Source organism: Squalius cephalus (genome assembly GCF_949319135.1).
Source record: "Squalius cephalus genome assembly, chromosome: 12".
NCBI lineage: Eukaryota > Metazoa > Chordata > Actinopteri > Cypriniformes > Leuciscidae > Squalius > Squalius cephalus.
Window position 1 is genome coordinate 2,425,990 of NC_137133.1, and position 11,843 is coordinate 2,437,832.

An 11,843-nucleotide genomic window follows, 5' to 3' on the forward strand; every position below is an offset into this window, starting at 1 on the left:
GCTTGGGGATCATATTTGTAACTATGCACTGTTAATATGCTGCCATTTTGGCCAGGTCTCTCTTGAAAAAGAGGTTTTAAATCTCAATGAGATCATCTGGTTAAATAAAAGTTAAATAAAAAAAATAAAAACATGCATTAAACGGCTGCTGTGCCAGTCTCATATGATTTATCATCAACATATGCGGAAGTGTGTGGTCTGAGCGCTGTCATTAAATTCTGTTGGTTTTGTGGCCAGTTATCACCATATTCCGCTGAAATGACTCACCGATTGACTCACTCTGATGTTTGCTTGTGGCATTTCTTGTCAAAGGTAACTATTCTTTTATGAAGTATTATAGAAGAGGACACGTTAAGCTAGAAATGGGACGAGAATATTTTTTGTCCGCAAAAACCCCCCAAAATAACGACTTTATTCAACTATTAACTTTCTTCCGTGTGGGCCTCTGACGCGAGTTCACGAGAGCGCCACGACGCATGCGCGAGCACGCTCACAGCTCTTGAATGAATAACTTTATAGCTTTAATAAGCATACATCTATCTACGATAAACTATGCAGTGTTATTTCACATTTGATTACTTTCTTTTTAGGCCATATTACTTACCTGAACAGTAATGTTGGTAGACCTCCCGGAAATTAAAGCACTATGTATATAATTTGTATCTTTGTTTTAATGTATTCTTATTTTATTTAGTTTTGTTTGACCATGTGTTTGTACTTTGTTTTTGCTTATCTTGTCCTATCTTATGTATATAAAATACACAAAAAGCCTGCATAACAAATAGATGTTTTATTTGTTTTGTTAAAACATAACTTTTTTCTTTTGCTATAGATGTTTATTTTACATTTCAAAATATAAAGCCATGTTAATTATGTTCTTAATTCTTAAAAAAAAAAAAAAAAAAGAACGATAAGAATACTGTGACAAGTACCGGATCGATAAGCAGTGTCGGTAATACCGTTAAAGCCTTAGCGATACCCATCCCTATGCCTAACTAAACAATAATACCAGAAGAAATTGCAGTATTTTATCTTCTAGAAAATAACGCTTAAGTTTCCATGAAATGAAAGCATTTTATTTCAGCAGTGGTTATGCAATGAGTTGGCAGCTGTATGAGTGTGTTTTACTCGAGGTAATGTGTGTTTAATCCTAACTCTCATTTGGCTGTTTCCCAGTTTCAGGGTTTATTGGTCTTACATGTGTTTTGTTTTTTCCTGTTTTTTCCATGTGCTCCCTTGTCTTGTGTTTTGCTTCAACTTTATCAATGAATGGCCATGATTTGCACATTTAATAACAAATATAAATGAGGTGTGATGTACATGTGATTGTGACAAGTGATTGACTGGAACACACTCAGGGCCCTATCTTGCACCCAGCGCAATTGACTTTGTACACGACGCATGTATCATTCCTATTTTGCAACTGACGCACAGCGGACTTCTCCCTCCACAGACGCACATCGGTAAATTAGAAAATGTATTTGCGCTCACGGGGGCGGTTCAGGGAAAAGAGGAGGCGTGTTCCGGAGCAAACGTTCCCTGGTGCTATTTTGCAGGTTTAGAAAACAATTCCGCCACTGACCAGGAGAAACCGAGTCTAAAGTCAGTGGCGCGTTGCGCATGTTATTCAGATGCTATTTTAAGGGCGCATGCTTGGCCATAATCAATGTAGCGTGTGCTCAACGCGCATACACTTTGCTTATCTACTCTACACACAGACACAGCAGTTTTCATTTTTAGAAAACCATACATTATTACAAGGAAAAATATTCCACACGAGGGAAATCATTGTTGATTCCATGAAGATGTGAAAAAATAGGCATAAATCTAGCTTACACATTTACCCAAATTATTATACGCCTGTTTAACCGAAGCTAATTTGGGTGTGTTTCTCCATCCCCAATGTCACTTCTCTGTGTTTTACGGCCCTGACGAGAACGTCGGTCTCCTCGGCTGTGAACCGCTCCTGGCAAATCCGCCGTTATAATAGCAATCCGCCATGGAACAAGCGCGCCTGCTCTTAAAGGGAATGTGAGATGACGCTCTGATTGGTTTATTTCACGTTACGCCCAAACCACACCTATGAGTAATGAAGCTACTTCAGACCAACACATTTTAGATTGAGACCCGCCCACAAAGCTACTTGCGTTTCGCGCTTGATACTTGCGTTTCAGATCGTTAAAATAGGGCCCTCAGGGTCGCCAACTTTGGAGTGAGAATTATGGAAGGGTCTTGATTCACTATCAATTAATTTGGATAAATATCAGGTACAGTAGCTACATGTTTCATTTTCTCGAGGAAAACATCTCTCAACTAATGCTGTAAACATGCAGGGAGCCCTGTCAGCTGGCAATGTTAGTAAAGGTTAAAATGAACAACTCAAATTAATAATAGTTATCTTAGACGTGTAAATCTGCTTTGTGTGCACAAATACTGTGTTTCACAATGCCACCAAAACATCTTCGATGATCGCTGCACAGGTGGGAGTCCGCAGCTTATATACAGTGACCCTGTACGGTGTGGGGAAAATGTGATTGGCACAATCTGGAGGTTGCAGGTCTTCATTGTTCTCATTAAAAACCCATACCTTGTCAACACATGTGTTTAACTTCATGCGGCGCTGCACAGACCGAATGCCATTTGACATCAAGCACAGCTTTTGAATCACTCTCGCGAATCTTGATACACCAAATGGTCTGTGCAGCTTTTTTAATGTGCTGTGAGATTCACTTGGGCAGCGTGAGACAGATCCTGAAAGTGTGTGTGGGCAACCCTGCACACTGAGGTCAGAAGTCTTTTTCAAATGGAAAAACATGACAGCACAGTTTTGACCTTGTGTTAGTCATATGACAGTAAGACAATTTTGCCATGTTGATTTGTGCGACTCAAGGAATGTCTTTAGAATAAGACGAAACTGATGCCGTGTGTTTCCTACAACAGAGATTATGCCTGGGTGCACTAACAGCAAACCTTCAAAGTTTAAAGGTGAAGTGAACTACTATCTGCAAAAGCCGATACTTGAACTCAACTTCATTTCTATATTGCTTTTCACAACACACATTGTAAATCAGCTTTACAAATAATAGTGCCAAACCAGGGGTTACATTTGGATTTTTGCAGTGGGGGAAGATCAGAAGTTTACACAAATGCCCTAGACAAAACTAAACCTCCACAGGTTACAAGGTTTAAAGCTGGTCATACCATTGTGTTAATTAAAGGAAACAAGCTCATTTAATATATAAGCTAATTATATTTAAGAATTATGGTTTTCGAAACTGTGTCAAAGCTGCATTTTAAACATTGATTCACAGTGCTGCACACTTGCTGGGTTCCTTCCTATTAACATATTATTGTAGACACATTTTTAGTTTGTTTTTGCAAACTGAGAGGTGATTAAAAAATGTATTGTACGGGGTAAAGCAGTAAAGAAGTAGCTTAAAAAACAACTTACAGCAATTTCCCTGCAGGCAGACATGGAAATACCAGTGCCTTCTATCTGTTTCAGTGCATACTCCTTCTCATCCTTCCTGTGAAAACACAAACACAGCATTACTAAAGGTGAGGAAAGACATCTACGCTCATACAGTAAAAATACCATTACAACACTTGTGTCACAACATTAAACAATTATTATATTATATTTAATTCAATAATACTGGCATTTGTATAATAATATATTTCTCATTAAATTATATGGAATTAAAAGTATGAATCAAGTACTAACAATGTAGCCAAGTATTAACACGTTAGCTACTATCATTAAAGTTAATTTACAACAAATACATACCGTGTTAAATAAGCAATATGTGCAACTATGTGAAAAGTTAATTTACTTACTGCAATAAAAATATTTTTATAAAACTGCAATTCATCTAAATACATTGACTGTTTACAACAAAAGTCACAGAAGATATATATATCAGTTCATAAAATACATTTTTATAGAGTAGTTCTCAAAATTATTTGAACACTGAAGACAATTAAAAATGTATGCTTAATGCCTATCTGTCACATTCTTAGTTAGTTTTCTCATGTTTAGTATAGTTTCATTCAGGTTTTCAGTTTGGTCTTTCTATTCTATGATTGTTATTGCTAATTGGTTCTTATCGTTCTGTTCTCTTCTGCTCTGTTTCCATGGTGACACATTGCTTGATTGATTCAGTTCAGGTGCTAATCGAGTAGTTTGGCTTGTTTCACTATATTTAAAGACTTCAGATGCAAAACCCTCTAAGTGCCATCGGAAATTTTCTTCTAAAATGAGCATTTTTTTCAAGCTCGTATTTTTAAGTTCAGTAATTTCACTTTAAATGACAATTAATAGGTCATTTCCATTGCCATTAAAGTGAAATAAGTGACCATAAATATACAAGCTTGATAAAAATGATCATTCTAGAAGGAAATTTCAGATGGCACATAGAGGCTTTTGCATCGGAAGTCTTCATTTATACCTTGAGTTTCAGTCTTAGTTTTTCAGTTCTTGTCAATCTAAGAGTGGTTGTGTCATGATGTTCCTGCGTTCTTCAGTGTGTTCTCCTTGTGGATTCATTAAAGACTTTGTAAGTGCTACTCATCTTCTTCTTCATGACAGTTGTATTTATAACAATCAACGTTCCCTGACACTATCATTGCAATATATAACAACAAAAATCTAATTAGGGCTGGGCGGTATGAAAATATTGTTACCATGGTAAAAAAAAAAAAAAAGTCTATGGTTAGAGATTTTGCTATATGGTGTATATTGCGGTATGTAAATATATAGCACTATTCAGAGTGTTGAAATGCATGAATGAGAATATAAAGAAAGAGCGGGAGGTGTTTGATGTTAAAAATACGATTCTCTCAGCATACGATCGCTAATTCAGTTCCCTTTCACGTCTTATTGCGCTTGAATGGTCGAATACACACACAATTGTGTCAAAATGCCCATCGTGTGGAGTATTCCTGTAAACACAGCCGGTTATGTCTCAAGTGAATGTAAATGGGATGTGTATCAGTATGATGGATCCGTGCGTTTGGTCTTAAAGTGACAGCAGCCTAATAAACCTGACGCTGCTCTGTGTCATTAATGTCAATCAAACAAAAGAAAAAATAATAACTTAACTTTTTTTTTGCTTTAATAAGAATACATTTATATTTAATTCATACAGTGCAGATTATGCAACTTTTACATTTGATTATTACATTTCTTTACTAATTCTAACTACATGTTAAATAAACCAATTGCACCTGAAAAATGTAGTTTAATTAATATTTTTGTTATATTGTATTTGTCCTATTGTCTGTAATTCACTTCTTTTTTCTTATTTTTAATAACTAATATCTAAGGAATTAGATAAAATAACACAAAACAACTATATCGCGATAATTTATATCGTGAAATACGAATTTGAAATTTGAAAGAATACGTCAAACTAAGGCTATACAGCCTATATTTTTAATACAGATATTAGTTTTTGGCAAAGCAAATTATTTTACAAACAAAAAAAACATACTTTGGTTTTAACTCATAAAACAACAGATACACTTCTCAAAACTGAGATAAACCGTTGTATGGACACTTGACAATGGCTATACAAAAGATCATTAGACAATTCAAATATTTTGCCATCTTTCACATAACTTCTACGCGCCTGAGCAGAGAAACAACCAGTTTCTGTATCAAGGGTTTTATGCCATGAAGCCGGATTAGGTGGCTAGCGAGGTATGGTTATACCCAAACCATATCGAGTTTTAGTTGTGTTCATCGCCATAGTAACTTATGCTCTAAGGCATGTGATTGGCAAGTATCTTGGGAACAGTGAATCCCACTTTCTCCGTTTCTCAAGGCATGTGATGGGTTGTCATGCGCTCCACAGTTATTCATGAGCTCAGGACCAAAGCCTGAGTTGACAGAGAAAGTTGATGATTAGCGTCAGCAAAGCCTGATTGGATGGGTTAGTTTGTCAACTCGAGACTAATCCCGTTTGTTCAACTATCATCAGATCGCAGCTGTAGTGAACTTCTTAAAGTAAGCAAATGATGAACAAAAAGATCTGTGAACTTTTATCTTATAATATTCTCTGAAGCAAACTTTGTTGCAGTTTCTCGTATAATTCACGATTTCTCATGCTTTTCTGCTAAACTGGTCGGCTACTTTTGCAATGATTTTTAACCAACTGAACAAGTCCCCCTCAATTTCACACAAGTATAGTTCAACACATTAACTTCTGACACTTCCTGCTAACATCTCACAACCACAAAACGTCTCTTTTTTGTTTTCATTTTCAACACTATCTATAGTTTTATCATTTAAAAAATAAACTTGTTTAAATATTTTACATGCAACATGCTTCTAAAATAAACAATATTAGGTTTGATGGTTTGTAATTTCCCAGTGTGGCTGAAGTGCCCGAATCCTTCCTGGGCGACTGTATGTGTGTGTGTTTATTTTAGGTGCTGTGAATTCTTTAAATTGATCAATTTTTAAACAGCTTTTCCCCTCAGTATCCAGTGATGGGTGGCATCCTGTGTGTTTGTTCGAGTGCAGAGTGTCAAGGGGAATGTGACGCTTCAAATGTGCAAGAGTGCGTCATGCAAATATAACATTCAGAAGTGCAATGCTGACTCAAATGTAATGTCTCTAATAATAGTGAAAGTGACTATATCCACTCCAAATAGCCACTCCATCACCAAGAAGAATAGCAAATATAATGACTTTTGTCTGCCCGTCTGCCATTGGTGAGCCAAACAGACCAACAGGCTTGCCTCAAATGCACATCAATGTTTGAGCCAATGTTGTTGTGTCTGACTTTATTCTGGCATTACTTCGCTTGCCCACCCAACCAATGTACATTTATCCACCTATTATCAAGTCTTTCTAGAAAAAAAAAAAAAAAAACATTTTCTTATGCATGAAGTTAAAGCGGCATGCTAAAGTGATTGTTACCAAATAACAGGCAATCTTACTCGAAGTTAGTAATTAGAAGTAGTATTTTTTTTTTTACCAAACTGTACCAAAACGTGACCCTAGAACCATGAAACATACTTAAGCTGTGGTCACATTTAAAGTTGTTCTGAATTTTAGCAGACGAAATCCAGTGAATTCAAAAGATATCCTAAAGGCCAAGAATTTCATGTAAAGATGAAAACATTTCCCAATGCAGATTTGACAACCACGCACCGGATCTGCTTGCTTTGAATGAGTGAGCTGAGCTTCATACGTCACTACGCCAGTGACACTAGATATTTTTGACCACACCTTCAGAAATCATAAAAACAGATCAACGTCATCCTACAATCATCAGACCAATTACAAAGAAAACAATCATTGTTCACCTTTGAATAAATGCTGATGCAACACTGCACATTCATATGTGTAATCAATCACATTCAACTCATTTGGTTTCAGTACCAAATGTGTAGTGCTGGTGGTTTAAATCTTTTGTACTCTTTTGTATCATGTTATTTCTCAGGGCCAGATCAGAGCCAGATCAGGGCCAGATCAGAGCCGTATCAGAGCATCAGGGCCAGATCAGAGCCGTATCAGAGCATCAGGGCCAGATCAGAGCCAGATCAGAGCATCAGGGCCAGATCAGAGCCGTATCAGAGCATCAGGGCCAGATCAGAGCCGTATCAGAGCATCAGGGCCAGATCAGGGCCAGATCAGAGCATCAGGGCCAGATCAGAGCCGTATCAGAGCATCAGGGCCAGATCAGAGCCAGATCAGAGCCGTATCAGAGCATCAGGGCCAGATGAGAGCATCAGGGCCAGATCAGGGCCGTATCAGAGCATCAGGGCCAGATCAAGGCCGCATTAGAGCATCAGGGCCAGATCAGAGCCGTATCAGAGCATCAGGGCCAGATCAGGGCCGTATCAGAGCATCAGGGCCAGATCAGGGCCGTATCAGAGCATCAGGGCCAGATCAGAGCCGTATCAGAGCATCAGGGCCAGATCAGAGCCGTATCAGAGCATCAGGGCCAGATCAGAGCCAGATCAGAGCCAGATCAGGGCCAGATCAGAGCATCAGGGCCAGATCAGAGCCGTATCAGAGCATCAGGGCCAGATCAGGGCCGTATCAGAGCATCAGGGCCAGATCAGAGCCGTATCAGAGCATCAGGGCCAGATCAGGGCCGTATCAGAGCATCAGGGCCAGATCAGAGCCGTATCAGAGCATCAGGGCCAGATCAGGGCCGTATCAGAGCATCAGGGCCAGATCAGAGCCGTATCAGAGCATCAGGGCCAGATCAGAGCATCAGGGCCAGATCAGGGCCAGATCAGAGCATCAGGGCCAGATCAGAGCATCAGGGCCAGATCAGGGCCAGATCAGAGCATCAGGGCCAGATCAGAGCCGTATCAGAGCATCAGGGCCAGATCAGAGCATCAGGGCCAGATCAGAGCCGTATCAGAGCATCAGGGCCAGATCAGGGCCGTATCAGAGCATCAGGGCCAGATCAGAGCCGTATCAGAGCATCAGGGCCAGATCAGAGCATCAGGGCCAGATCAGAGCCGTATCAGAGCATCAGGGCCAGATCAGAGCCGTATCAGAGCATCAGGGCCAGATCAGAGCCAGATCAGAGCCAGATCAGAGCCAGATCAGGGCCGTATCAGAGCATCAGGGCCAGATCAGAGCATCAGGACAAGATCAGGGCCGTATCAGAGCATCAGGGCCAGATCAGAGCCAGATCAGAGCCAGATCAGGGCCGTATCAGAGCATCAGGGCCAGATCAGAGCATCAGGGCCAGATCAGAGCCGTATCAGAGCATCAGGGCCAGATCAGGGCCGTATCAGAGCATCAGGGCCAGATCAGAGCCGTATCAGAGCATCAGGGCCAGATCAGGGCCGTATCAGAGCATCAGGGCCAGATCAGAGCCGTATCAGAGCATCAGGGCCAGATCAGGGCCGTATCAGAGCATCAGGGCCAGATCAGAGCCGTATCAGAGCATCAGGGCCAGATCAGAGCATCAGGGCCAGATCAGAGCCGTATCAGAGCATCAGGGCCAGATCAGAGCCAGATCAGAGCCAGATCAGAGCCAGATCAGGGCCGTATCAGAGCATCAGGGCCAGATCAGAGCATCAGGACAAGATCAGGGCCGTATCAGAGCATCAGGGCCAGATCAGAGCCAGATCAGAGCATCAGGGCCAGATCAGAGCCAGATCAGGGCCATATCAGAGCATCAGGGCCAGATCAGAGCCAGATCAGAGCATCAGGGCCAGATCAGGGCCTTATCAGAGCATCAGGGCCAGATCAGAGCATCAGAGCCAGATCAGGGCCGTATCAGAGCATCAGGGCCAGATCAGAGCATCAGGACAAGATCAGGGCCGTATCAGAGCATCAGGGCCAGATCAGAGCCAGATCAGAGCATCAGGGCCAGATCAGAGCATCAGAGCCAGATCAGGGCCGTATCAGAGCATCAGGGCCAGATCAGAGCATCAGGACAAGATCAGAGCCAGATCAGAGCATCAGGGCCAGATCAGAGCCAGATCAGGGCCTTATCAGAGCATCAGGGCCAAATCAGGGCCTTATCAGAGCATCAGGGCCAGATCAGGGCCTTATCAGAGCATCAGGGCCGTATCAGAGCATCAGAGCCAGACCAGAGCATCAGGGCCAGATCAGAGCCGTATCAGAGCATCAGAGCCAGACCAGAGCATCAGGGCCGTATCAGAGCATCAGGGCCAGATCAGGGCCAGATCAGAGCCAGATCAGAGCCAGATCAGAGCCAGTTCAGGGCCAGATCAGGGCCGTATCAGAGCATCAGGGCCAGATCAGAGCCAGTTCAGGGACAGATCAGAGCATCAGAGTCAGTTAAACATAAACATAGCCATTAACTGTGTCTTAAGAACTAGTATGAACAACTAGCAGTTAGTTCAGAGTAATCAGTCTTACTTTTGGGTGTCATATTTGACCAATGTACATTTCTATGTAACTGACTTAAAAAAGTTACAGAAAAATGATGACTACTAGTCTTAGCAGTTTATGCAACCGGGCCGGCCCCTGTGTTTCTGAGTGAGGGTGAACACCTGCTGATGTTTAATGTTCAGTTACGCTTGACATTTAAAAGAGTTTCTCTAATGTTGAAGTTTTGTGGTTAGCATTGTGGTGAAGAAGAGGTTGTGGGTGGACACATGAATGAAGTCTATAGATAGTGTATGTTTTTCACTCAATTAGAAAGAGCTGTGCTCAGTAACTTCTTGCTTGAATTGAACTGAACAGAAGCAAAGTGAATAATGATACAATAGTCTTCTGTACAGCTTTTCATAGCTGAATGATCTCATTTCATAACTGATTTACAGTTATTGAATGGAGCTGAATCATCACTGTACAGACTTCCAGCTGAACTATGACACTATTGTCTTTTTTTAAAGCTGCTTTACAGCAGAATTGAATTGATTCTGTTATTTCCTGTTTATCACCGTAAAGCTGCTTTGAGACAATCTGTATTGTATAAAGCGCTATATTTAACTTGACTTGAATATGTTTTGACTTGTGTGAGAAAATTCAAAGATTTTTTTTAGTGTAGTTGATGTGGAAACTTTCTTGAACAGCAGTTCCACCAGACAGAAATACAGATAACACCCGCACATATAAACACATCAGGTTGAATAGTAAACAAAGGCAATCAGCGTGAGCACATTCTTGGTTGCCGATTAAGTGAATGCATGCATTTGAAAATATTGCTGCCTTCACATTTAGATGTTATGTTTGTTACGATTACATAACAGTTATTAAACTGTGCCAAAATCAGTCTTTTTATACCACATTTTGGTTGATTCATATCACATATTCTATTATACAACATAACGGTGTGATTGTTCAAAGTCAATTGAAGTTAAATGCCCACTGAAGTGCCTTGAAATGCGCAGCACTATTCAGTGTGGTGACATAATTTCCTCTGAAACAGGAAGACAGGGCGGGACATATTGAACAGCTCCTCCCCTTTTTTAAAATAGCCAATAGCATTTAGTTTATATCACAGTTCAGCCAGAGCCGTTGAGCTCGTTAAAGCCACAGTTTCCTCCTAATCTCTAAAACCATTTCTATTCCTAATCTCCACCATATCGCTTTAAAATAAAGCATTCTGTTCAGAATTCAAACAGGTCTGATGTGTTTTCTGGTCTGCGTCGATCATATGATTCGCTCTATGCTATCGTATCTCTGGACCGGACCGGACCGGACCGGACAGGACCGGCGGAGGTTCGCGTGACACTAACATGAAACCAGTCTCCCAACCATGCGCCCCGATGGAAAGCATATTTACACACCCTCGTTCCCTATCCACTATATAGTGCACTATATGCCAATCACTATTTAGAAAATGGTAAATGTGTAAAAGTGACCGATTTCAGCCACAGCTTCAGTGACTATTTGGGGGCGGGGCTTCAGATTCAAGCGAGCTTTTGATTGGACAGAACATCTAATGAGAAGCTGAAGTGCAGAGTGATGTCATCAAAATCACTGATCCATATTGGCGGAAGTGACAGACTGTACGTTTTGAACGCTTATTATCTTCTAAATGTGAATGTTGTCATTGTTTTCAAGCACACTAGCTTACAGGTAGCCTTAAGGCTAACATATTCATACTAGAAGCCAAAAAACTAACATTTTGATTTCATGGGGACTTTAAGATGCGCCACCATGAAGTCGTTTCCCATGTTGCTTGCAGTTTGTGCAATTGGAGGAGAACATGAGCCACTGCAGGGCCTTCCTAAAAACCCGAGGCCACCTCGCTGTCAACAGACTATTTTCACATACGTCACAATAACACCATTTTGATCTGGCATAATCACCGGTTATTGGTTCTAGGTGGAACTTGCTGAACCCGCTACGAGTCCAGTAACTCGTCATGTGACTTCTTCTGCACAACTGA

General features: G+C 40.9%; 1 protein-coding gene across 5 annotated transcripts in view; it reads right to left on the reverse strand.

Moving 5' to 3' along the window:
* The window catches only part of cdk19 (cyclin dependent kinase 19), a 53,007-nt gene that overhangs the window by 40,385 nt on the left and 779 nt on the right, over positions 1 to 11,843 (reverse strand). For all 5 annotated transcript variants that reach the window (XM_079887587.1, XM_079887590.1, XM_079887589.1 and 2 more), the window contains exon 2: positions 3,452 to 3,527. In XM_079887587.1, coding sequence (XP_079743713.1) covers positions 3,452 to 3,527 — 76 coding nt within the window. The remainder of the gene's footprint in view (positions 1 to 3,451; positions 3,528 to 11,843) is intronic.